General features: G+C 35.5%; 1 protein-coding gene across 3 annotated transcripts in view; it reads right to left on the bottom strand.

Annotated features, from left to right (window-relative positions):
• The window catches only part of VTA1 (vesicle trafficking 1), a gene marked incomplete at its 5' end in the record, with an annotated part of 70,250 nt that overhangs the window by 31,720 nt on the left and 11,099 nt on the right, over positions 1 to 27,431 (bottom strand). For 2 of the 3 annotated variants that reach the window (XM_079716553.1, XM_079716554.1), the window contains 4 exons: positions 183 to 291; positions 16,177 to 16,252; positions 16,896 to 17,023; positions 19,576 to 19,670. In XM_079716553.1, coding sequence (XP_079572679.1) covers positions 183 to 291; positions 16,177 to 16,252; positions 16,896 to 17,023; positions 19,576 to 19,670 — 408 coding nt within the window. The remainder of the gene's footprint in view (positions 1 to 182; positions 292 to 16,176; positions 16,253 to 16,895; positions 17,024 to 19,575; positions 19,671 to 27,431) is intronic. The other variant, XM_079716555.1, reaches the window with a different exon arrangement.

Here is a 27,431-nt window from a genome sequence, read left to right as displayed (position 1 = left end):
ACAGACAGATATTAGAACAGTTTGGCCTTAATTTTTCACTTGTCCCTAAGTTTATAATTTTACACGTGATTTTGGACCTGATGAAGGAAACAAAATTGTATCACTCCTTCTAAAAACTCTGAATAATCATATATTGAGCAATTATGATTCTACTAAATCATTTTACTTAGATAAATACATACCATTATCTTCTTCAACCCCAACAGGCCCTGCTTGAGGAGTCTCTCCATTCTTTAAACAATTGTGAATATATGTTGCCTTCCACCTTGCATACTTTCTGTGTTTCACATTCTAAAAGAAATATTTTTATGTCAATGTTAGACTGCAGTAAAAAAGTCAAATAAAAGTATACATTATGATGACCTACATCATACTTCTGTGATAAAACCTATTTTTGCACGGTACGGCTCTGACATATTCTGGCAATCTCCCCACCTTATCACGGGATTCTACCAACTGCCTAGGGCTTGACAGACTTCATGAAAAGCCATCTTCCTCAAGACACATAACTAGTTCTCTTTTGTGGTTTTATGTTTCAGAAGAGGTCTACAAAGGAACTATAGGAGTGCCCTTTCAGCAAAACTTGCAACTTTCATGCACAGGACAGAAATAGGCTAAATTGAATTTAAAATTAAACATAAAATAACAACATACTAAACGATTTTCACTAAAGAGGGAAAAATTAATCTGTACAAATATATGAAAACAAACAAACAAAAAACTAAGATGCTGTAGTGGTTACAGCAAACACATGAACATTAGACTGACAGCTACGCAAACTTGACCTTTTAACTTATGTTATTTACCAGCTCTAAATCTCAGTTACCTCGGTTCTAAAAAGGGGAAAATAATACATCACTGGGTTGCTGTAAAGAGAAATGGAAAATCAGTGAAGAATCTGCTAGTTGCCTCTTCTTCTTTCCTGACTTAAAATTTACGCTACATGCTATAGAATAAGACAAAAATTTGCTTTAAAAATACAAGAGTAAAATCTGTTAGAATTTAGGATGGACTACTGATTTTCAGTTTATATTTTCATTTGACCTTTATTGTAATCATGGACCAGTGGCACTGCTAACACCTGGGAGCTTGTTAGAAATGCAGACTCTTCTATAGCCCACTCCAGACTTACTGACCCACAGTCTGCACTGCATCAAGACCCCCCAGGTGATCTGTATGCACATTAAAGTTGGAGAGAACACATGACTTTATTATGTTGAAAACAACTGTAATTTGCCTTTTGTAAAGATCCACTAAGTCATCAATAACTACAAGTACTGCATACAGTCCAAATACTTATTTGAGTATTCTGTAATGTGAGATTCTCTACATACTACTATAGATAAGTAGTACAATATACAGAAACCTAAAGAAAAAGTAACCCTTCAAATTACTGAATTTGTATAGTTAACTTCTCTTCTCTTCTAAAACAATCCTCTCATATATTCCATTTTTTAAAAAGTTCCATACATTGATTCTCATTTTCTTCCAGGTACAATTATATTTTGCTCCACTTCCCCTTACCTGGTCCTTACCACAAGCTTGAAATTTAGGCAGGTCATGTTTTACTCACAGTAAGGCTCTGAGACATTAGAAGACTGACTCAATGTAAATATAGATTAACCTGGCATTCAAGGCCTTCTACATTGTGGCCATGGCTTCAGTCTCATTTCCTACCATTTCCCTCAATCCAGCTGGGATTCTGCCTCACCTGCAGTCTTTCTCGTGCTATTCTCTTTGTCTCATACGGTTTCCTCTTCTGCCAAAAGTCTCCTCTTCTCTTAGGTTCAGTTCAAATGTTTATTCCCATATGAGCTACCCTGACTCCCAGCAAGTCAACAGCTATATATCATTTACTCAAGTCAGGCACCATGCTAAGTGCTAGAGGTAATGGGATGAACAAGTTAGGCATGAGTTTTGGAGTCCAATGTGAAAGCCAGGCAATAACTTCCATCACTAAATGTGACACCTGTATTATCTGAAGTCCATAATATTTTCTTCATCTTTTTCTCTTAGGATTCTATAGTCCCAACATTATAGAGATGAGGAAGTGGCATTACAAAAGTAAAATGACTTACCCCATGTCACACTAGTAATCAACCTAGCCATTCAGTTTAGGGCTGTTCTGGTAAGCTACAATTAGCAAACTGCAATTTGCAATTTAGACAGGAATGTATACAATAAGGGAAAGTGTGCTTTTTTTAAAATTATTTTTTAACACCTTTATTGGAGTAAAATTGCTTTACAATGGTGTGTTAGTTTCTGCTGTATAACAAAGGGAATCAGATATACGTATACATATATCCCCATATCCCCTCCCTCTTGCGTCTCCCTCCCACCCTCCATATCCCACCCCTCTAGGTGGTCGCAAAGCACTGAGCTGATCTCCCTGTGCTATGCGGCTGCTTCCCACTAGCTATCTATTTTACATTAGGTAGTGTATATATGTCCATGCCACTCTCTCACTTCGTCCCAGCTTACCCTTCCCCCTACCCGTGTCCTCAAGTCCATTCTCTACAACTAAGTCTTTATTCCTGCCCTGCTCCTAGGTTCTTCAGAACCAGAAAATGGGCTTTTAAATGGTACTTTAAATATAAAGAGAATCATTTTGAAAGTAAATGAATAAATTGCTTAGGAAAGTTTAAGTTACCTTCTTTTGGAGTCTTTTAAAAATGAGACAGATTTTCTTTCGTCTGAAATAATTTAACATTGTCTAACGACTTAATTGGGTAAGTCATATTGTAATGACTTTAGAAGGTTCCTTCATTCCTAATTTCATAGTATGAACAGTGTAGAGACATTTAAACCACGTTGGGTTCCTCATTAGTATGTGAAGTTTAAAAAACATTACTCTAACCTGAAATGGGTTCATTTTAATAAATACATTAAAAAAAATTTCCCCAGGGCTTCCCTGGTGGCGCAGTGGTTGAGAGTCCGCCTGCCGATGTGGGGGACACGGGTTCGTGCCCCGGTCCGGGAAGATCCCACATGCCACGGAGCAGCTGGGCCTGTGAGCCATGGCTGCTGAGCCTGCGCATCCGGAGCTTGTGCTCCGCAATGGGAGGGGCCACAACAGTGAGAGGCCCGCGTACCGCAAAAAAAAAAAACAAAAAAAAAAGAAAAAAAAAATTTCCCCAAAGCAGATAAATCAACACAACAGCTTGATTTTTATTCCACACTATTTCCAAGACACCCCTAGAAACTGGTGCTTAAATTTTGAGCAGATTTTGGCAGTTGTAACTCAAAACTAATTCACCTTTTCATTGTTTTCTTTCAAATAAAGGATGCTAAATATTAAATAATATTTGAAGAGGAGAATTTCAAGGTGTCAATATTTTTGAAATCTTTTAACTTCTTTTGGCTGATTAGACATCCTTTCTGGGAAACAGGAATTACAAAAAGAACTTTTACTTTTGTCCCTGGCCTCTATGTTCCTGTTTTGTAACTGGATTGATGAGAGTCACTGACAACTGCAAATTTTAGCCACTAAGTCAGCAGTGGTTAAATAAGAATTTTCATTTAATTTTTAAATCATTTGCACTTGCTACACTGAAGAATGACTGGCCGGCAAACACCAATCATACGTTAAAACAGGGGTTCTCAAACCTGGTGCATGTAAGAATCATATTAGGGTGTAATAAAAAAATAAATTCCTGGGACTTCCCTGGTGATCCAGTGGTTAAGACTTCACCTTCCAATGCAGGGGGTGCGGGTTTGATCCCTGGTTGGGAAGCTAAGATCCCACATGCCTCACGGCCAAAAAACCAAAACATAAAACAGAAGCAATATTGTAACAAATTCAATAAAGATTTTAAAAAAATGGTCCACATGAAAAAAAAATTCCTGGCCCAAATTACAGAAAACCTGATATAAATCATTCTCCATTAGCATACCAAAAAGCCACCTTGAAAGAGAATACTTTATTTATTTTTTATTTTTTACATCTTTATTGGAGTATAATTGCTTTACAATGGTGTGTTAGAGAATGCTTTACATTAGCTGTCTCCAATTCTTCCTCTTGAACCCATCCTAGTCAAGTTTTTATCCCTAGTATGCACTGCAACTGCTTCTGTCAAGGTTACGGATTACTTCTCTTGCTAAATCCAAAGCTTAGATGTCATCTTACTTGTCTCCATTAAGGTGGAAAGTTGAGTACTCCCTCCTCCTCGCAACTCCCTTTTCACTTGCTTTCCTGGTTATCAAGGTCTTCTGGTTTTGCCTCACTGGGTGTTCCTTTTCAGACCTTCACAGTGATTCTTTCTCATCTCCAGGGTGGGGAGTGCCACAGACTTCAGTTCTTAGACTTCTCGTCTTGTTTTCAACACTTTACCTTGACGACCTCTTCCAGTCTAACGGCTTTAAGTACTGTGCGGTCAACTCCCAAATGCTCAGACCTCTCTTCTGAACTTCAGGATGTATACATTCAACTCAGCATTTCACTTGTACATCTGATAGCTCAAAACATCCAGAGTTCAAAACCGATTTCAGATCTTCCCGCTACTCAATTCGTTCCTCCACGTCAGTAAATGTCTTGTAGTTGTTCAAGCCCTAACCTTTGAAGTCATTTTTGAGCCCTCTATTTCTCTCATATTCTACCAATGAATCTTAAATTCTGTCAGTTCTACATTCAAAATGTATCCAGTTTCTCACCATGTCTTCTATTGCAATTTCTGGTCTGAGCCACCACTGCCCTCACTTTGATTATTAATAATATACTAACGGTGCCCCTATTTCCACCCTTGTCCATTATAATGCAAGTAATAACACTTTAAAGATAGCAGTCAAATCCTGTCAACTCTATTTGAACTCCCCTACCCCACCGTCACCTGCCAGCATTTTCCTCACTCTAGATTCAGCCACGTTGTATTCCTTGCTATGTCTTGAACTTCAACAGGTAACTGTGCTGTTCACAAATCTTTGCACTTTCTCTTGTCTCTTCCTGGAACATCTGTATGATTCACTCCCTTACTTCTTCAGGGCTTTGCTAAAATGTTGCCTTCTTAGTGAGACATTCCCCAGATACCTTATTTAAATTGACCTTCCTATCCCTACCATGGGATCCCTACCATGATATTTATCATGACATACTATACATTTTATGTGTTTATTTGCTTATTGTCTGTCTTCACCAGAGGAATGTGATTACCACAAGGGCAGGGATTTAATCCACTGCTGTATTACTACTGCCTAGAACAGTGTTTAGCATGTAGTAGACATTAACAAATATTTGGTGAATGAATGAATGGACAGTAGATTCTGGAATCCTTTTTTTTTTTTTTACATCAAGTACCACAAACGATTCTGAAGCTGGCTGTCCTAGAACAGCACTAAGAAAAACACTGAACTGGAGTGAAACACTTTTTGCTAACGAATAAATGTGAACATTAAACTTCAGTACACAGTTTCACTTAAGCTTGCAGGGAGGGGTCAGTGGATAGGGTGAAGGGTGTCCTTGAAACCCCCTGAATTATATGAAAAAAAAGCAATACACATATGCATGGGAGAGAAGCCACAGCTTTCATAACATTTCAAAGTAATTAGTAACACAAAAGAAAATAAGAATCTCTAAGTTGGTGGTAACATCACAGATAACACATTTATACTCTTAGGACCTCAATTCTCCCAAGTATATTACACAAACAACAAGGGCTCTATATAACTCCCAGGAACACTGGACATAGCACAATGAGAAACACTTTAAAAATACATATTCAACAAACTTACTATCATGATTCAAATATTAAAGTGTTATCACAAATAACATGTATTTCCTGGAGACTTATTCAAAATTTTTATACCTTTATATTTTTCAAAGCAACTAGAATTTTATAAAACAAATTTTAAAAATGAGAGTAAAACTGTACCAAAAAGTCTTAACTATAATACACAAATACTTAAATTTACTCTATTTTTATAATATTTGAAAGGTACACTCCAATTAGCTGAAAGATATCCAAAGAAGGTATGAACATTAACTATTTAAAACTTAATCCACCAGGGCAAGAAAAGAAGCCAATGCTATCTTTTGGGGGGAAAAAATATACATATATAGTTTTGTGAAGGAACTTTATATAATTTCATCAAGCTTGGACAAAAGTTTTAAAACTAGTACACGGTACATTTCACTCAGATCACCCAATTGTTTACATTTTGTATTATCAATCTACTTATATATGCATGGACTTACTATGCACATATTAATATGTAAAATGTTTACTGCATTTTTTTCTGTACCAATTAAGAGTAAGTTGGAAGTCACTCTGCCCCCTTACCCTTTCATTAATCATTTTTTAAGATCAAGGACAATCTCACACACAATCGTTATTAAAATCAGGAAATTTAACACTTACACAAGAATACTGTTTGATCCACAGTCCCAGTAAATTCTGTCAATTGGCCCAATGATGTCCTTGGTAGTTCCTCCCCTGGGTCTATTTAACTTAAAAAGCATACATTATTTAGCTGTCATTATCTTTTTAGCCCTTAATCTGGAACAGCCTTTGTTAGTGTTTCTTGACCTTGACATTTCAGTTTGGATTTGTCTGATGTTTCCTCATGATTAGGTTCAGATTATGCATTTTCCACAGGATTTGCACTGAAGTGATATTTGCCTTTCTCACTTCATCTTATTAGGAGCCACATAATATCAGCTGGTCCTAATATTGCTTGTGTTAGGTTTGACAAGTTGGTTAAAGTGGTGTCAGACAGGTTTTTCCATTACTGGCTTACTATTTTCCCCTTTAAAATTAATAAGCAATCTGAGGGGAGACATTTAGAGACTAATGTAAATATCCTGCTCGTCACCAAATTTTCTGCCCACTAGTTTTAAATCCCATTAATGATTTCCAACTTCATTGTCATTTCTCTATTTATTAGTTAGAACGCTACTGTAAGGAGCTTTCTCCGTCCTTCCATTATTTATTTATTCATTCATTTATTTATTCCATTGTATGTTTCAGTAGGAACCAATGAATTCTTATTTTATTCAATGCATTACCTATTAATATCATTCATATTTCGATAGTCAAACTGTCCCTGATGCTGACAGTGGGAACCCTTTCAAGTTGGCTTCTGGATCCTTCTGACATGTTCCTGTGATTATGTGAACCATTTCTTTATTTTCTGGCACAGTAAGAAGGTCCAGCTTCATTTAGTACTTTCCCTTACCCAGCCCTAGATACCCAGCCCTATAAGAGTCCTGGTTCCTTTTATAGATGAGGGGTATTTAGAACCCAAAATCAGGCACTAGAGGTGCTCACTGTTACTGATGCATCATTGCTTCTAGGTTCTTTCAGTACAGAGATATAGGAACTATGTTTTATGTGCATGTGTACACACACCTATGTATATACGCTGTATATACAAATACATGCATATACTGTATATGCACACATTTATAGTATACATACATACTGTTTATAGAAATATATCTATTTTGCCTTATTTGTATATTTAAAAGCATGAGTTAATATGGACATCTCCAACTCCAATCCAACACTATAATACAATCTAGTCTTCTCCCACCCTCCACTGTAACTTCTTTCCCCAGAAGTGAGAAATCTGGCTCCCTCAATATATTTACTCATTTGCACAATCCTCGAATATAGAGTACGCAGTTTTAGAATTGCCAACTAATATCATCAAGAAAAACTAAACCTACAAACAACAGTTCAATATTTAACTTTTTTTGCAGTAAAACTGATATACCTTGAGATGTATAAATCTTAAGTGTATAGTTTGAGTTTTGACAAAAAGATCTACCTGTGTAAAACATACTCCTATCAACATACAACATTTCTAGTTCCCCAGGAAGCTCCTTTATATCCCTTTCCGGATCAATTTCCCCTTGCCATACACCAAAAAACTCCTAATTTTCTTCACTAGAATCAAGTTGTCTACTGTAGTACTTTATGAAGGGAATCATATAGTTTGTATTCTTTTGGGTCTTTTTTTGCTCAACATGTCTACAAAATTGATCCATGTTTTAGGGTATATCAGTAGCCTCTTTTTATACCTTAGTAACAGCACAATTTATTTATCAGTTCCTCTGCTGGTGGACATCTGGGCTGTTTACACAGCTTTGGGATATCATGAATAAAGTTGCTATGAGCACTCCTGAACAAGTCTTTTCTGGACATATGTTTTCATTTCTCTTGGAAAAACACCAAGGAATTGCTGGGTAAAAAGGTAGGTGTATGTTTAACTTTATAAAAATCTGCCAAATCTCTTCCCAAACTGGTTATGACATCTAACATTTTCACCAAGTGATGTACGAAAGCTCTTGTTTTCACACATTCTAGCCAATATTTGATGTGGGCAGTCTTTATTCATTTTAGATAATTTTACTGCTTTTAAACTATTTATCCTACAAATGACTGAGAGGGGGGTGTTAAAATCTCCAACCACTATTATGACTTTTTTTCTGTATTTTCTTTTATTTTTATCACGTTTTGTTTCATAAAGTTTAAAACTGCTATTAGGTACATAGACATTTATAACTGTGGTAACTTCTTAATGAACTGTAATATCTTCTTGATAACAAAATGTCCCATTTTACCTCTGGTAAAACATCATCTTAAAGTTTACTTTATCTAATATTAATATGGACACCTCAGATTTTGCTAACTTAGTATTTGCATTGAATATTTTTTCATCTTTTCATTGTCAAAATATCTGTGTCTCTGTATTTAAAGGATGTCTCTTATAAATAGTATACAGTTAGGACTTGCTTTCTACTTTTAAATTGGAGTGTTACTCCATTTACATTTATAGTATGCACTGATACAGCTGTATGTAGGCCTAAAATTTGCTATTTGTTTTATATTAGTCTTATCTGCTTCTGTTTCTCTCTGTTCCCTTTCCCTGCCTTTTTTTGGGGGTGGTTTACCAAATATATATGTATAGTTACAATAAGTTTTATTTAAATGGCATACATATTTTTTTAAAGAAACGAATAAAAGAGGAAATATATAGTTTTTAATGTATTTACTTACACACTGTATCAGTGTACTTTATTCCTTCCTATAAATCCAAGTTGTCATCTGGTATCATTTTCTTTCAGCCTGAAAAACCTCCTTTCTGCTGTTCTTTAGTTCTTTAGATCTTTAGTGCAGATCTGCTAGTAATGAACTAACTTATCTAAAAATGTCTTTTATTTTACCTTCATTATTTGAAGGGTAGCTTTGCTCTACAGAGAAATCTGAGCTGTCAGGTTCTTTTGCTTGTTTGCTTTTTCTTTCAGTACTTTAAATATGCCAATTTCATTATCTTCTTGCCACAACTTTTTTAAAAAATGAGAAGCCATCCATCCTTCAAAGCATTGTTACCTTGTGCGTACTGTGTCGTTTCCCAAGACAGCTCCTTCAAGATTTCCTCTTCCATCACTGAACTTTACTGGTTGGACTATCACAACCAGTAAATGCTCTCAGGTATGGTTTTTTTGCATTTATTTTACTTGAGGTTCACTGAGCTTCTTGGCTCCATAACTGTTTTTTTCACCCAATTTAGAAAATCTATGGTCATTTCTTCAACATTTTCTTTCTAGTCTCTTTTGTGGGACTCCAATTGTACATGCTGGACCTCCAAATATAGTAGTAATAATACATAATATGCCTATTTCTGAATAAATTTATCTTAATATATAAGATTGAGTAGATGAGGATAGTTTCCATTAAAATTTTCATGTATTTTACGTGGATGTCCTCTCTAAATACAGGATATTAGAACATTATCCATCAACTAATAAAAGCAAAATTAATGTTTTTTAAGCGTTTACTATATGCTAGGTACTTTGTTAAAGGCTTTACATGTATTTTCTCATTTAAAATCCAAAACACCTTGAAGAAGTAGCTGTTACAATTTTCTTCATCTTACAGATGTGGGAACAGGGTTACATAAGTCAAATAACTTACCCAGGGTCACACAGTTATGAAGTGGCATATGGGATTTTGAGGCCAATGCCTGCAGTATTCTGAACCACATTATACTAACATTGCAAGCAAAAATACTTCATTCATTTACAACTATTTGAAGATCATGTACAAGACACTGTTCTTGGCAATTATTATACAAAAATGAATACAAGATACATGAAATTCCTACTCTAATAAGACAGGCAATACTACCCTCATATCTTTCTATTTATTATTACAATTACTAAGAATGAGACCTTCAGTGTACAGTGAGAGCATGAAAACTTAAGGTATGGTGTATGTACAAAACACAATTTTGTAAGTAGATGAATTTCTCCTGATCTACCATGGTTTTCTAGGCTAGCAAGAAGATATTGCTTAATTCTGAACCTTACAGTGCAAATGGATACCTTAAATAGACTACCTCCTTTGCAGACAGCTATTCATGTACATTATTATTCCAGTTATATTGCAGCCCTGTTTTTCGAGTAGGGAGAGTCCCTGATTGAGATACAAACAGGATTCTCTGGGAGCTCCCATAGAGGGATGTAGATCAGTGCCAATCAAAATATGGTCCCAGAACCAGAGCTGGCCTGCAAACTGTTTACCACTTTTGTGACAAGACAGTACAGAAATTGAGAGCATTTGGGAAACTTATAGCAAATTAGGCTTGTACTTTATATGTCTTTTTAAGGTTTTATTTTTCTAGTTAATCATTATTTATATTTTACAAAACAATCAGCTTGCAACAGAATGGGAATTAAAAAGAAAAAAATGCTAGACCTTTATCACACAGAGTTTGTTAATACTGTTCTGGGCCATAGCATCTGGGGACAAGGAACTTTTATTTTCTGATTCTGTTTTCTCACTGTAATTCAGGGTTGTGAAAGTGAAACAAGATATATCTAAAGTGTCTAAGCACAGTGCCAGGCAAATGGTAGGATTGGATCGCGTCACTGTATTTTATCATTACTACACCATATATCATCATACTCAGTTATTCTGCTTCCCTTTCCAAGTTGGAACACAAACCTTGTGAGGGCAGGAAAACATACCATATTCATTTGATTCCCCCAAATTAGCAGAAACTCAACAGATAAAGGCAAAATGGTATCTGCTCCTCAAACACTGCTAGAAGTGAAATGGATCTAAAATATGATAAAAGAAAGCCTATCAATACTGGCCATAAGTAGTTAACACAAGATGTTAAAGTAGAAAAATAACCTATATATATATTTTGAACATCGCTTGCTTTAAAATACAAAATTAAAAATTAAAAAAAATAATTAAAAAAACCCAAAAATCTTAAGTCAACACATTTATAGTGTAACATTCATAAAGTTAAGATCCTAAATGAGTTGAGAGAATGGAGAAATGCATATAAGGGCTAGAATAATGGAGCTAAGACCCGAAGAGAAGGTAAGACTTAGACAAACCAGGCTAAAAATCCAAAGTTTACAACAGTGAGAGCTGAGTGCAGGAGGTAAGCAGAATGGTCTGACAAACATACAATGGGACTGGTAAGAAGTAGCACAAGAAGGAGTCTGGACTTCCAAAGCCAGGAAAGGAAAAGTCCCTGTTAGGTTCTTCAATAAAACAATGACAGCGGAGAATAGGTTCCAGGGTAAAAGAGCCTAAAATAGGAAAATTAATTAGGTAAACTGCAGTAGTGTAGCTTGTGAACCAACGACCTTTAAAAAAAATGGCTGGAAAGTTAAATAAAAGGAATTTAACTAGAAGACTCAACATCTTTACGTACAAATGCCATAAGAAGGCCCCAGATGTTCGTCTTGCTCCCTCCCTACACTGACAGCCCCTACATTGCCATGTCATGTTTCTTCTCCTTTCTTCCTACTAGAAATTAGTGCTTGGCTGTCATAATTTCTGGTGGCTCTACTTTTCGTTATCATTTATATAACTTAAATGGGTAATTTTTCATCCCTCCTTTTGGAGCTTCTAATCTAAAACTATTTTTGCTTCTCTCCTTTTCTTTTTCTGTCTGCTTTTTCATCTTTGCTTTTTATTCTCCTTTTCCCATCTCTTCTTGCATGCTTGGAACATATAATCATAGACTGGTAGAGCTGCAAAGGACCTCAGAGATCTGCTTGACTAGGCTTCCCATTTTACAGAAGAAAAACCAAGTCCTGAGACGTAAAATGACCTCTTGCTTTGGAGTTTAGGCTTGGCGCTGACAACCACCGTTGCTGTTCTTTTAAATAAATTTTCAGGACTGACAGGAAAAAACCACACCATTTTTTAAACTTTAAAAAATATAATTTAAAAAACCCCATTATCTTGATTATAAAGACGATAAAATTAAAAGATAATTTTAAAATACACAAATAAAAACTATAAGATAATTATAATGCCTTTCCCTTCTTCATTTTCTGTTATTGTAGACTTTAATGTTTCTCATACAGCATTCTTTGAGAAGCAAGGGAAACAACTCTTTGAAGAAAGTTCCAGCTTTATTAAAAAGCTATGGGATATTATGCAGGTAATAACACCACCACATTTCCTTTATAAATGAACAAATAAGAAACAGCAATTCCTGAAATATACCTACAGGAGTATATACTTTAAAAAAAAAATCTCCCTACCTGAAATCCTTAAACTTATTCTTTTCCCACCTTTCTGTTTCCTGTCTTTGTCTCTGCTAGTGTTTTCAAAGTATAGGATGAAACTAAAGTGAAAGTGGAAAGGAGGGAATGAGTTACAATGCTTTGAGTAACCAGTTATACCCAGCTTATAAAACATGTCATGTTTTTAATAGTTATTGTGAAATAAGAAATGTTCTGCTAGTTTGTGTCTTGTTTTAGGCATAGAGTGCTTAAATCACAAGTAAAGAAATACAAGCCTTAGATTTCCTCAGACAACAATGAGGACCTACCAGAGAGGGTTGATGCCGATGACACTTTGCTTATCTGTTTTGGTAGGAGCTGCGAAAGTCACAGCTAGAGTGTATTCCTCCCTATTCCACTCAAGTGGAGCATTATTTAAAGTTATGACATTTTAAATCATTATTTTGAAAAATGTGTATCTCAGTGATCATGATGAATATGCCACTTCTAGAAATGGAAAATGATGGAACAAAAGCCAGCATTAAAATTAAGGGAAAATAGAATTTGAAACTAGGCTGATCAAACTGCCTGGCTGGGGGATTATGTTATTGGTGTATGAACAGTCTTGCCAGTATTTCACTTTCCTTGCCGGCTGCCTTTATTTAGTCAACCTTAGTTCAATGGCCAAAAACCAGTTCACTAGTTATATAAGGATAAGATCACTGTATAATAATGGATATGAGAAATGTCAGTATTGTATGCCCAACAAATTATAACTTTTGATATATACAACTTTCACTGGATGTATAAACTTTGCATGTTATAACAAACATATGTAAGTTAGTGAAGAGCACCCACATATAATTACACACTAAACGTGTGTACATACATCTTCTAATTTAAAATGCAGGATTTACATAAAGGCCCAAAGAATAAACCTCAGCCCAATCAAATAATTATAAGGACGTCCTTTCCATGCTGGCCTTACAATGCCTAATTTCTTTTTTCCATACCATTTTAGACCCCTCCTGCTCTCTGGATCCCTTAACCACCAACACAGATGCTATTTCCTACTTTAATGCCAATGCAAGGCAGAAAAACTTAGGTAGCAGGTTGGGTGACTAGACAGGGAAAGAAAAGAGTGTAAACATTTTGGAAAAATGTCTCTTTCACTCTTGGGCTACATGTAGTCTTTAGTATCCTCAGTATCTAAACATCTCTCCCCCAACTCCTTTTGAAGCCCTCGCATTTGTCCCATTAAGAGTCCTCGCCTTAGCTACTATGTTCAAATAACTAAGAAAGCTGTTCTTTGTTAAGGATACCTATATGTAAACTTAGATTTTTTTTCCTTCTGAAATGCAGATGAATGACATGTTAATTATGTGTGGAGGTATTTATGTGTCCCTTAAGTAAAACAAAAACAAACAAAACCAAACCTACATTACTCACTTAAGACTTCTGGACATTTTGTTCTTTTTCCTGTATCTATTACTTTACCTTTTATCTGGGTTCCCCACTGTTAGCAGTTATAACTTAAAAGAACTGTGTGCTTGCTTCTGAGATATGTGGGCAAAAGCAGCTCCTCTAAGTAAGAAGTAGGAGAGGCAAGAAAAGCCACCTCAGAAGTATCTGGCAAACTTATCTGCTACTGTGCCTTATCATGACCTTCTCTTCTGGTATCTTACATTTCTATCCACTTCTCTAATTGTGTTTCTTTATTGACTTCTTCCTCTAGCCTTTTAAATACAGGTGTTTATCAGGATGTTTACCTGACCATCTTCTCTTTCTTTCAAAACTATCTTCTTACCTGAGGGTTTGTCTAATCTCCTAACTTGAACTTTCATCTCTATTTTGCATATTTCTTGTCTTTTTCTTTCCAAGTGTCTTGTGGTGATTTATTTTTGTAGGCTATACCTGCACCTCACACTTTACAATTTAAGTCTAAACATATTATTTTTCCTCAGGTCAACGACAACCCACTTTGTACGAAGTTCCACAGTAATCATTAACTAGTTCTTTTGCCAAATGACTTGTAGTTCTTTCCTACCCCAGTTCATTCTATAGAGTCTTATCATACCAAGCACCCCAAAGCATAATTCTTTATTCAATAAATCCCCTAATTGAAGATGCCAGGCCTTTTATCATCTGTCTGATCTGGCTTATGACTTACTTTTCTAATCTGGTCTCATTATTCTCCTTCAGCCACCTGGTACTCGCCAAAACCCAACTACCTATCTACAGTTTTCCATAATGTCATGATTAAATCACCTCTAGGTCCTCTGTATGCCCTGTTTAGTATAGAGCCCCATACTAGTAAAACAGGAAAAAAATCCAGATCCGTAGTAACAGGAGACAGGAGTAGAAAGGGAGCTAAACAGTGGATCCACAGGGCCTCTAAAATGCAAAAAAGTGAGAAGCATTTGTGGTTTTCACACTCCAGGCCTCAGTTTTCTCTTATATTTCTCTATTTCAAGAAAAGTTAACAGCAGTGGCTCTCACTGGGCATTGCCCCATACCCTCGCGGGTGTTTGGAAATATCTGTTGGTGGTTTCTAGTCATCTGGCTGGGGAATGCTGTGTGGGCAAGAGACAGGATGCTTGATGTTTTGAAAGAAAAGGGACAGTCACACAAAATAAAAAAGTGTCCCTCATTCGGCACAATTTTGAAATGTCCTGTACACCTCTGCCAACTCAAAAACTCAGCTTATGATCATCAGGCCTAGAGCTTAACTACATTTTACATATAAACAAAGCATTTATTGCACAGTTTTGATGTACTGTTTTACGAACATGTAAAATATCTCATAGATAGATTGTACTTTGTTTTGTTTGGAATGATACACTGAGCTGCTCACCATTTTGAAAAAATCATTTCATAGAAAGCAGTGGTCTTCATAGATCTCAAATCACTAATATGACATGCCTCTATCAGTCTCATTTGTAACTCTCTTTTCTCCTCTCTTCCTCCCTCCCTCCTTCCCTCCCTTCTTCCTTCCCCTCTCTCTCTCTTTTGTTCTCTTTCTAGATTAATATCTCCCCTCTCAGAAAACAAATTTTCCACGTCAATGGTAAAGCCTGCTACAGTGAAAACAACACTGAACTCACGGCAACAAGTTTGTCACTTAGCCTCAGTTTGCTCATATATAAAATGAATATGTGCTCTACTTATCTTAGAGTGGTTATGAGAAACAAACTGATAAAATGCATAGGAAGTATCTTGTAAAATATCTAGTTCTATATGTATTTTACAATAGAGACAAATCTTTAACAATAATATTTCTGGCTAGAAACAAAATAGGAAAAAAACAGCACTAAAAAGTCTCTGCCTCCAGTAATGTTTACCAAATAACAGTACAGAAACTTAACAGCATCCAGGATTAGTAATACTTAAACACTTAATAAAATCAAACTCTGATCCCGGGGTTCAGGGACCAATACAGTAGCTATGTACTCATTAAGTATAAAATACATGCTGGATTTAAAGAACTTATTACAAAAAAAAAAAAACGTTTATCATTAAAAATAATTCCATCTTTTGTTTTCACTTTTTAAAATGTGGCTAGTAGACAATTTAAAATTACACGTTTTGCTTATACTACATTTCTGATGGACATGCTGCTCTAAATAAACAATGCAATAATAAAACTAATAAAAAGCAACAATACTGATCTCCAACTAATAAGACAATAAAGAATGTACACTCACTTCATCAGTGAGTTCTCCAAACACTGTTATGACATCTATTAAAAGACTTGCAGTATAGAAGGACTTGATCATGTTTCTGGAAGAGAAAAGAAAAGTTCATCTAATTCAAATGAAAAATGTAAGAATTAGTCTTGTAGCTACAAGACAGAAACTTCCAATGTTTATAAAAGCACTCTGAAATTAATGTTTTAAATAAAATCAGATTTCAAGAGTACAATGGAGCTCCTTCTGTAATCTGTTATTACGAGAAAGTTACAACACATATAACAGGTGAATATGCTACAACAAGGTTTCATAGTATGCGTTTGATTTTAGAAAATGTAATGACAGTACTATCTGAATCCATATCAAGCCATGTGTATTTCTCTGTATTTAAGTCTTATTATAATAATGACAAATCATTTGAATCGGTAGGGGTGGGAATTTTTAAAATCAGTATCATTGGACCAGGCTGTTTTTGGCTAAAATCAACACAGATTTTACTAAATGGCTAGTTGGGTATATTTACTAAGAAAATGAATCTGCTCTGGGTTTTCTTCATTTAGCCATTTTCTCTAAAAAGCCAGGATCACTCTTATAACCCAAACTCATTCTGAGATTCAAAAAAAAAAATCTAAATCGTTAATCAGGAAGTCTGAGAGTAATCAAGAGAAAACTGGATAAATTCTGGTTATACAGTAACTAAACTTATAATTTTTATTTTATCTATCTTTACTTACTTGTGAAATCGTCCAGCACGATCTTCATTATCTGCATACAAAAACATTTTCAAAGCATAATTCTCCAAATGGGCAGAACCAACTATTTCTTGAGTAACAGCTTCATTATCACCCAACTGTTTCTTAAGCTAAAATAAAATGAGATACAGAACTTATGATTCTGGGCTCACAGAAGTGTATACTTAAGTATAAAAATTCCCAATAATCAAATCCAACACTCACAAAATTTTGAAGAAAGACACTCATGATAATGTGAAAGTATAATTTAGCTCTAAATATCAAAATAATCAAGAATAAAAAACATCCAACTATCTATGTAAAGCATCAGACAAATATTTCAAATGTACTAACAAGTATCCTAAAAATGGGATTAAGAAATTCTTTCCTAACTATGCATAATTTAAATTTTTAATTTATTCCTATTTCAATTTCTTCTATCAAGTGTAGAAAAATACAATGAGAAAGATCATTATATCCTAAAAAAGTATCTCTCAGAGCACATTGCATTAGAGATCTAATTCTAAGTAAGGTATAAGAAAACAAACTTAGAATAGGATTACGGAAGTTTTAAAAATTTAGACAAATATATATCTCAAATCAACACAATTTACAACCATGTAAATTTCCAGTCAGTACATCCCTTTCCTACACATACAATAATTTAAAGTATCTTAAAAACAACAAACTGAATTCCTACATTTTACTCAGACTGCCATATTGGAGTAAAATGACCTTCTGCAATATTAGATTTGAGTACCACACTACTGTTTAAAAATTGCTTTTTTCAAAGAACATTATAAAATAACAAATTAAATTTAGAGAAAGCAAGAGGATTTTTCATAAAATCAGCAAAATACATATTCTCATAATTAAGGCCCAGAAGAATTTGAATACTGGAATTTAAGGACATCTGGGCACGTTTATCCTGAACAAAAACAGAAAAAAAGCCCCACATATAACACTGGTTTACTGTATCCACACTGTGAAATGATTTAATTGGAGAGGCAATTTATTTCTAGAAAAATTTAGTGGGAGCATGTCATTTCATCTCGCCTTCAGCATAAAATATCTGGCAGCAAAAACATAATACACTTGAAGTGTTCCAACTATAAATATAAACATTATAGCACAAGCAGATATGTTCTCACCATGGAATGAACTTCCTTGTTATTTAACGTAGATAATAATAAATTCCTGGTAAGTTCTTTATAAATGTGATTTTACATTTTGCGTATTATAAAGAACTGTTTGAGTTTTGTCTTATCCATAAGCCATTGTTATTTTAGCTATTACTGTTAAGCTGTAAAATTAATAAAGAGATATATTCTATATAAAATTCTGTAAGAGACAGTATTGTACAGATGTATTGCTGCGTGTCAGACACATTCTTCCTCCCATCTCCTAACCCCACCCTCCAAAAGAAGGGTACTCAAATTCTTCCTGCATCCACAGAAGCAGTTAGAAGTAGAAGGCCAGACAGACTCCAAGGGCAGCTGAGTTGTCATCAGTGGTGCCACCAGGCTACCTTGGATGGTTAATAGTAGCAGATGACAGGATTCTGGGTCAGAAGGCCAGGCACCCATACAAAGTTAGAGAGAACACTATTGCCCATGGCTGCTTAATACAAGTAGGCTTTGATCTGAATAACTTTCAGCATTTAAAAAAAGTTCTGGGCTGACTGGTATAAGTGTATTGATTTTTAGTATGTCTGAATTTTGTTTCTCTAAACAAAATAATGCAACTGATCAAATAAACATTTAGGATTCTAATTCTCTTGAGCAGGTCACATAACTAAATAAGCAAATAAAAAGTAAGTCACAGCTATGAATATAACTGCCTTGGAGGAGATGCATTAATGAGAAGTAAACCTTGACATTGTTAAAAAAGAAACTGGGATGGCTGGGCATGGGAGGCACAGGGTGGAGCCCTGCTTACTAAGTAAGGTTACTATGGTTTAACGCTGCCTTCCTGATGCACTGACACCCAATCAAATCCTTCAATTTTCCCTGGATTCGTGCTTCTACATAACCTGTGAAGTTCTATCATAGTTCAAGATGACTTATTAGTCACCTACCACATTTCTGCTAGCAGAGGAAAATGCCTAGACCATAAGAGTATCTTGTTATGGGACCAAGAGTAGGAGGAAGAAACAACAGACAACTTCCTTTATGGTCCTTTTCACTAAATAAATAGCCCGTTTCTTTTTTTTTTTTTTTTTTGCCATGCCTCACAGCATGTGGGATCGCAGTTCCCCAACCAGGGATCGAACACACACCCCCTGCGGGGGAAGTGCAAAGTCTTAACCACTGGACCACCAAGGAAGTCCCCGATTTCATTATTACAAGAGCCATTTAAGAATTCCCAAATCAATCATCCATGTGACTGCATGAAGGAAGGTTAGAAAGGGTTTGTCATACGAAAGAATGACTCAAAGGTCATCTACAGTAACCTGGAACAAGATATAATGTATATGTAAAGATATTGAAACCGACTTATACCTACTTACAACTCCCTAAGCAGTATGACGTAAATGAAAAAAAAAATGTGTCTCATTTTTCCTCAGCTATGACATTGCTGATTGCTGCCAACAGGAAGAACTAAAATGACAACACACACACAAATGAAATAAAACGGCATTTTAAACATTAATCAGAAAATAAATTTTCAGTGTTCAACTTACAGCTTCTAACTGATCCATTAGCTTTGATAAAAATTTACGACACTCAGGAGTTTTACTATCAATCTTCATTCCCGTTTGCATCGCATACAAACGACCTACAAAGAAAAATACGATTTGAACAATTTCCAGGACTGAATGTTTAAAATATGTTTTGTCTAATTAATAATTCAAATTTTAAGTGAATTTAGAAATAAAACTTTGATTTACTATGGCTCTTATTCACAAATATAAAGAACACAAAAATATTATCCAAATAATGCAAGATGAATGATGATGATAACAAGTTTTTATGAAATAAGGCCTTCTCTTTTGGCATTATGTTTAAAAAATAAAAGGACTAAGTCCTAAGCTGTCAAAGGGACCTGCAATTTAATAGGTAAGTGAGGGCATTCAGAAAAACAACCACGTGTACAGGAGCACTTGCCAAGGGCAAGATAAGTAATTCTGATAAAATACACAATATGGGCTGGGACAATGGGAAATGCCACTCGAGCTGAGGCTAACAGGGAGAATTTTTTTGGTCATTTTTATATATACAAATAAAAATAGGTATACCATCTCTTTAAAAAAATAGAAATATTAGAGATAAGGCTGAAGCTAAAAACCTCTCTGCTACCACAATCCTAAATAGCTTCTTTCCCAGTGGTAAGAGCTGTAAAGTTTGGTGGTAATTGTTGTTACCACTGGTATGTACATATACTGCCTATAATTTACCTCTTACATTCAACAATACGCTAAGGAGATCTCTGTAGCACTACAGTGCTCCACACTATGGCCACAACAAACTAAAGCACATTTGGGTAGTTCTCAGATTTTCATCATTACAAACCATGTTGCGCTTACCAGACCTTCTTGAGCACACATTCAAGAGTTCCCTGAGGGAGATACCAAGAATGAGAATTGCTGGCTCATAGTGTATGTAGTACCTTTCCCACTTTAAGAGGTACTCTTAAAACTGTCTTCCAAAACGAATTACAACTATGCAGTTCTATCTATAACACATGCAAGCACCCATTTCTCCTAAACTCACAAAAAATTGATATTAAATTAAAAATTGATATTAAACTTATCAATCTCAGAACTGTGTTATCTCACTGTTTGATTCTGCATTTTCACTATTCAAAAGGTATTAGAGATTTACTGGATAGCTCTGTATCCTCCTTTATGAATTAGGAATAGCTATCAAAATAAAAGGAAAAAATCTGCCAAATTTTCTGTTGGGTTGTTTGCTTTTTAACAAATTGCTGTTTGGCAGTTCTTTATACAGTAGGAAGAAGGGAGATCATGTTTCCCCCACCAAATGGAACCTTGTGAACACTATCCCCCTTCCTTCCTTTTTTTCTCCTCAGCAGGTAATCATCTTCAATTTTTTTATCCTCTGATTCTACTACAACTCCAACTTAAGCTCCACGAAAATGGCGATTGTAGTCTACTTGGTTTGATGTATCCCTGGCATCTGGGATAGTGCCTGGCCTTCCATAAACATTTTCTGAATAGATAAATACATGAATGAAAGAATAGCGCATTCTGCCCCACTGATTTAAATGCCACTTTTATCATTCATTAGCATATATTAAGTTTTCATGGGATAAAAGGGCCTAATTCTTTATATTGTCTATCTTGCTTTGTTATTTGTTAGTCTACTGGTCTATCATTGCTTTATTTACTGCAGCTTTAGAACATGGCTTGGTATGTTAGCTACTCTCAGGATTTCCAATTCAATTGTGTCAACCCAATCATATCTTCTTTAAAGATGTATTAATATACAAATAATACAGTTATGTATTCTGCATGTATTTTTAATTTCAATAGCTGTATCTGAGGGAACTACTTTTGAAGGCTTAGGCTTTTAGAGCTATCTCATGTTATAGAGCTTTAAGCTTAATTAATTAACGAATTTATTTCTATATCAGATTTAAGGGTTTGATCTAGGTATTAATGAGAGGAAAAAAATGGAGTTCTAAAAGTACTGTATAGATTTACACTGACTTACAGTGTAAAAAGCACGATGCTTTCATTTTCACTGCACAGTAACCAGCACTGGATATCACTCTGACAAAAAAAAAAAATTCTGAGAAGCAAAAAAAGCACTTATTATCCATCGCTTTAATCACAAGTGTGACTAAATTTTGTCTTTTTCTCTTTCTTTTAACCAGTCATATTTAACAACATGTCCAGGTCGTTTACCCATTTGAGTACCAGGTTCTAATCACCTCTCCCCACTCCACGCCTTTTAAAGCATGGCTGAACACCCTCCCCTCTTCAAACCAGTCATATCTCTTGAGTTGTTCAAGCTCTGTACCTGTTTTAGTCAGCTTTTGTTGTTATAATTGTGACTGAACTCCCAACACCTCCTCTCTGTGAGTTGTTCTGGTCTTCCAGCATTTTTGTTGCATTTTTTTTTTTTTAATTAAAAGTGCATCACATGAGCTCTTTGGAAAATAAACATATTGGCTGCAAATATTGTGCCATCTTTCAATTTTTGAATATTGTTTTAAAACACAGAAGCTTAAAATATTTATGTACCCAAAGCGATTTTTTCCCCTGATCAATTCTAAGCTTGGAAAGCTCTTTTATCTCTAAGAAACTGGATATTCAGTTATGATTTTTCCAGTTTAATTCCTTTTTGAATTTAACTTTTAATAACATGCATCCACCTCAGTTACTGGCATCTGTCTCAAATACACTCAATAAATAATCCTTTCTTTCTCTAATGATTTGTGGTTCCTTAATATGTTTTTGCTTTTTATATGTCTTGGCTATTTGATTTCACTGAGATCACAGATTAAATGTCATCTCACATGATAATACCTGTAACTGATAATATGCTTTTTCTTCCTCCATATTTAATCTTACTATGTCTTACAGTATTACAAATATTTTTCTGAAGAATTTTAAGTGTTCTTGCTCTGCCTCTCACTGTTGTGGCCTCTCCCGTTGTGGAGCACAGGCCCCGGCCGCGCAGGCTCAGCGGCCATGGCTCACGGCATGTGGGATCCTCCCGGACCGGGGCACAAACCGGTGTCCCCTGCATCGGCAGGCAGACTCTCAACCACTGCGCCACCAGGGAAGCCCCTTGCTCTTATTTTTAAGGGGAAGGCTTTTAGTTGAGTGTAGGGATCAATTCTGTGCTAGGCTGCTCCTATTTCCCCTAATAGTCCCCACCCTAAGCTATACTGAGGCTGCAGCCTTTGAGACCTATAAGATCCCAGGGATTGGCAGGAGTGTGGGGAAGAAGATATCAGCATTTCTATTGATACATCTATCTCATTCTTTATAAGTTCCTATTTTTACATATCTTTTATAACACATATAGTATTTTTATAATACATATATAGTATTAGTACATCAATACAGAAAAGTTATTTATAAATAATTACATAATATTGGAGATTTGTGTTTAATTATTTTTAACTTGTGGGTAGATGAGCAAAAGGTTAAGAATCACTGCTCACTGCATCCTTGCTCTTCTCAACTGCAAACTGTATTTTCTCCACACAGCCCTGTTCCTTCTACCATATTCCCTGGAACTACTGTTTCAGAATCAGCAAACTCCCCTACCTCTCCGCAGATTCCTTCTTCCTCTTTGTCTTAATTAAAACCTGAATGTCACTTGAAGAAATCATTTTATTTGCAGTCCTCTCAAGTAATGAGTTTTAATTCTCTTACATTCCTTCTAGTGCAAAAGAGAATAGAAAAAGAGAATTGGCAGGTATGATTGGTTTTCTCTTTGCATCCCACTATTACAGTATTCTCTCAGTGTTTTCTAAATACGCTGGTCTAGGGCTCATCCACTCTCTTCCATTGGATTGTTATGCTTGTAATTGCCCATGGACCTCAGGGTCTTTCCTTGTCTTTCCACCATCTTGAAAATTTCGCTGTTCACATGGATAATCAATACTTCTGGCAAAGACTGCTAGCTGTCTACCTGCATCCTTTCTCCCCGTGTTCTTTACAAACTAGATACCTACACATTATTAGGGAGTTGTAATGTGGCTTGCCAAAACAGTATATTTCCCAGTATTCCTCAAAGCAAAATATGGCCATGTTATTACCTAAGACAAATATCATATAAACAGAAACTGTTGGGAGAGACTTCTGGACCTTAAAAGGGGGAATGACAGCAGGGGAAAGACCTTACTGACTCCTTCCCCTTTCTCCTCCCTGCTGCCAAGAATAGAAATGGGATGACTGAAACTTTAGCAGATATCTTGGACCACAAGGCGACCTTGGTAACCGTGCTAGTTTGTAGACTTGAAATTAGAAAGAGCTTGGGTCCCTGATGACTTCATGGAATTGGCACACTGGTACTGGGTACTGCCAACATCAGACTTTGCTTTAAATGAGGGAATAAATCCTTATTTTACTTAGCAATCGTAATTTTGAATTTTCTGTGATGAAAAAGCAAATCTATTTCTTATGCATACAATGATCTCCAATAACTGTATATACTCCCCTTTACATGCCAGTCACCCCATAACTAAATTACCATCTCAAACTGCTGTACTGTCAATATCAGTGTATCAAGCACTCACTCTAAGCATAATTCCTTTTCTTCCAATTTTAAACTCTGCTTGTTACAACAGGCCTCCTCCAGTTCACTGGTGTTGCCCTACTTCTTCATTACAACCAGTCTTTTCTGCTTTAACTTCCCTCTGCAACCGGCTTTGATTTTATGATAGATTTTTCTTGAACTTTATTGTCCTATCTCCTATCCCTGAATCTTTTCATTACATTCCTCTGGCAAAAGCACACTCATATATAAGCCCAACTATCCTCTCTCCCTATGCCTACATACTAGCAACAGAGACCACGGGCAGATCAGCACCACTATAAATACCCTAATTATCAACCTCAAATGAGCTTAATACCTTTTGTTATAATTGAATATTTCAATTATACATTTACCAAAGTAAAATACACTTTCCATCACTATAAACTGAGCACAAGCTACAGTTGTTTAAACATCCATATTTTTATGATGTGCCAACATTTTGCATCCTATGTGAAACATTTGGTTTGAAAATATTAAAGTTCTCTATTTTGTTTACCATCTTCTCTCCTGTTTTCTCCATTCTCTGAAGACATTTTATATTAACTGTGTAAGACTGATTTCCTTATCTTCCCAACCTCTCAAATGACTTTTTCAAACATCTTTCAAACAAAACCTCACCCAAACACACACACAGAAAATTTAGTAGACATTAATTACTCGATATCTATATACACTATTAGTCAACACAATAACACAATAATGTGAGGAAATACAGTACTGACAGTTTCATTTCCCTAGGAGGTCTTTCTCCTTACTTTATCAAAGTAGTTAACAATATATGAATCCTACCATCTATGGAGTGTAGTTAGCTACTTAGTGGACCAACTTTGGGCATAAATGGCTATCTAGCATAGTTAACAGCCCATTAAGCAAACATGCAGAAAATTAATCAGTAATTTCTTGCTACCAAGCGATGAAGATTATCTGTATCTCCTTTGAAGCAAAAATCAAATTATTCCCAATTCACTATCACCACAACCATCATCAATCTCCCTCACAACACAAATATAAACAAATGTCAGCTTCTTGTTCTTTAAAAGTTAACCTTAATACAAATGGCTGATACTCAAAATATAGTTTAATGACAATACAGTTTAATGGTTTCACTTACATGCATTCTTTTCTTGGCTTACATGCATATTCAGTCTTTGCAATTACAAGGACATCATTATAAAGCAACACCTTTAATGGAAGGACTGGAAAGAATCATCTCAGACCCAGAAAGATTTAGGATAAAAGTTGGCCTTTTACATTTTTGAATATCTTACATGGTTTACAATTCTTAAGTTGTATCACAAGATACACTTTCTAATATTAATAAAAGTGAAAAGACATTAAATCTATTTATGAAAATTAATAAACACACCAACAAGATCCTTTTCATAATGGATGGAAAAAAGCATCACTTTCATCTAGAACTCTGTTCAGGACAAGTAATTCATTGTAGCAGCAGCAGTACGACAAAAAATTAATGTCTAACATGGAAAGTTACCTACTGAAACAGAATAAATATGTAGCTAGAATCATGTATAAGAAAATATATTTGATTTATTTCATCAAGGAAATATGTTTATTTTTTATGAATAAATATTATTTGAAGATGAGTAATGAGGCATATTTGCAAAAGGATTAAATACTTTCCAACCTAACTTTAATGTGAAACATTTAGGAGACAAACATTTACTAATCCTGAAGGTATGAACATTAAATCTAAACATTAACATTCTAACACACCCTTGCTTATACATGAGAAATCTAAAAATATGAAATGCATGATATAAACACACAAAAGGTATATAAAAGCAATTGTTAATAGGTTAAGAGTTAATAGGTTAAATTAATGTAGCACTCAAATAGGAATCACTATGCTATACACTGATGTATAAAGGCAAATTTTATTCCAATAAATAGAACTGAATATATTACTCTACTCATAAGTATATTATAAATCCCTGCTTTTGTGAAAGCAGGGATTTTATTATCTTTTGTGAATGGACTTCCAAATCAAAGAATAAAAACAAAGTATGAATGAATATATATTAATAAAGGGTATTTACTTCACTCATTCCTTCTTAAACAAATTTTTTAGAGCTTCTGTCATAATACAGTAGCTTTAAGGAAAAGCTATTTCTGAATTCCTACTAAAAGAACATGCTGGTACTTAGCGAACACTAAGTGATGATTTGATTACTAAAATGAGAACACAGATTCTAATTCTGACCACATGGAGTAGTGAGATTTGCTATCCCACTGTAAACAACCAAAAAACTAGACAAAATATACAAAACAAGTTTTCAGACAATGGAAACAAACATGGTAAGACCAAGACATCTGAAGAAAGGAAATATATGAAGTGACACCAATATCAGCCTAGCATTCTGCCTGGAGGTACATCCCAGTCTAAGGAGTAGGAGGGGAGTACAAAGCAGAGCACAGTCCTCTAGCTGAGGTGAGAAAACAGACTGGAGTTCACCGAGACTGAGGCAGCTGTAAGTTGAGGGGCAGAGTTCTGAACAGGATGAAGCTATGAAGAAAAGAAATCCAGAAATCTGTGTAGGGGTAAACTTGAGGCTCAGGAGGACCCTACCATAGTGCATGTGAAGGAGAAAACTCCACACGGCCAAAGAATGAGCAGAAGCTGTGAGCTGGGTTGTCCCCAGAGCACACACAGGGCTGGGATGTATTCAAGTTCCAACCAAAAGGAGTGGAGAGCCCCAGATGCTTACCCAGGATATTCAGTAGAGACCCCCAAAGGGATATGCTTTAGTGATAGGGTTAACCTGTCCCTAAAGCAAAGACTACTTTAGACCTGCTCCACAAAGCTAAAAACAAACAAAACAAAGCACAAAAGAATCTAACTGAACAGCGATTAACTTAATTGTTGGTCACATTAAATCCCTTCAAGAACAGACATTCAAGTACTTAAAATTCACTCTGTCCTGCAACCAATCAAGAATGACTAATGGGGGCTTCCCTGGTGGCGCAGTGGTTGAGAGTCCGCCTGCCGATGCAGGGGACACGGGTTTGTGCTCGGGTCCTGGAAGATCCCACATGCCACAGAGTGGCTGGGCCCATGAGACATGGCAGCTGAGACTGCTTCGCAACGGGGAGGCCACAACAATGAGAGGCCCGCATGTCGCAAAAGAAAAAAAAAAAGAATGACTAATGATGGCAATAGCAGAAGAATGTGAACGTAAGATAAAACAATAAGATAAGATAAAACAATGACAAAATAATGGAAATAGCAGACAATGACATTAAAATACTGGGGAACTATCATAAAGTATATTTAATGGAAACC

Source organism: Hyperoodon ampullatus (genome assembly GCF_949752795.1).
Source record: "Hyperoodon ampullatus genome assembly, chromosome: 12".
In the NCBI taxonomy this organism is placed as follows: domain Eukaryota; kingdom Metazoa; phylum Chordata; class Mammalia; order Artiodactyla; family Ziphiidae; genus Hyperoodon; species Hyperoodon ampullatus.
This window is presented reverse-complemented; position numbering and strand designations above follow the sequence as displayed.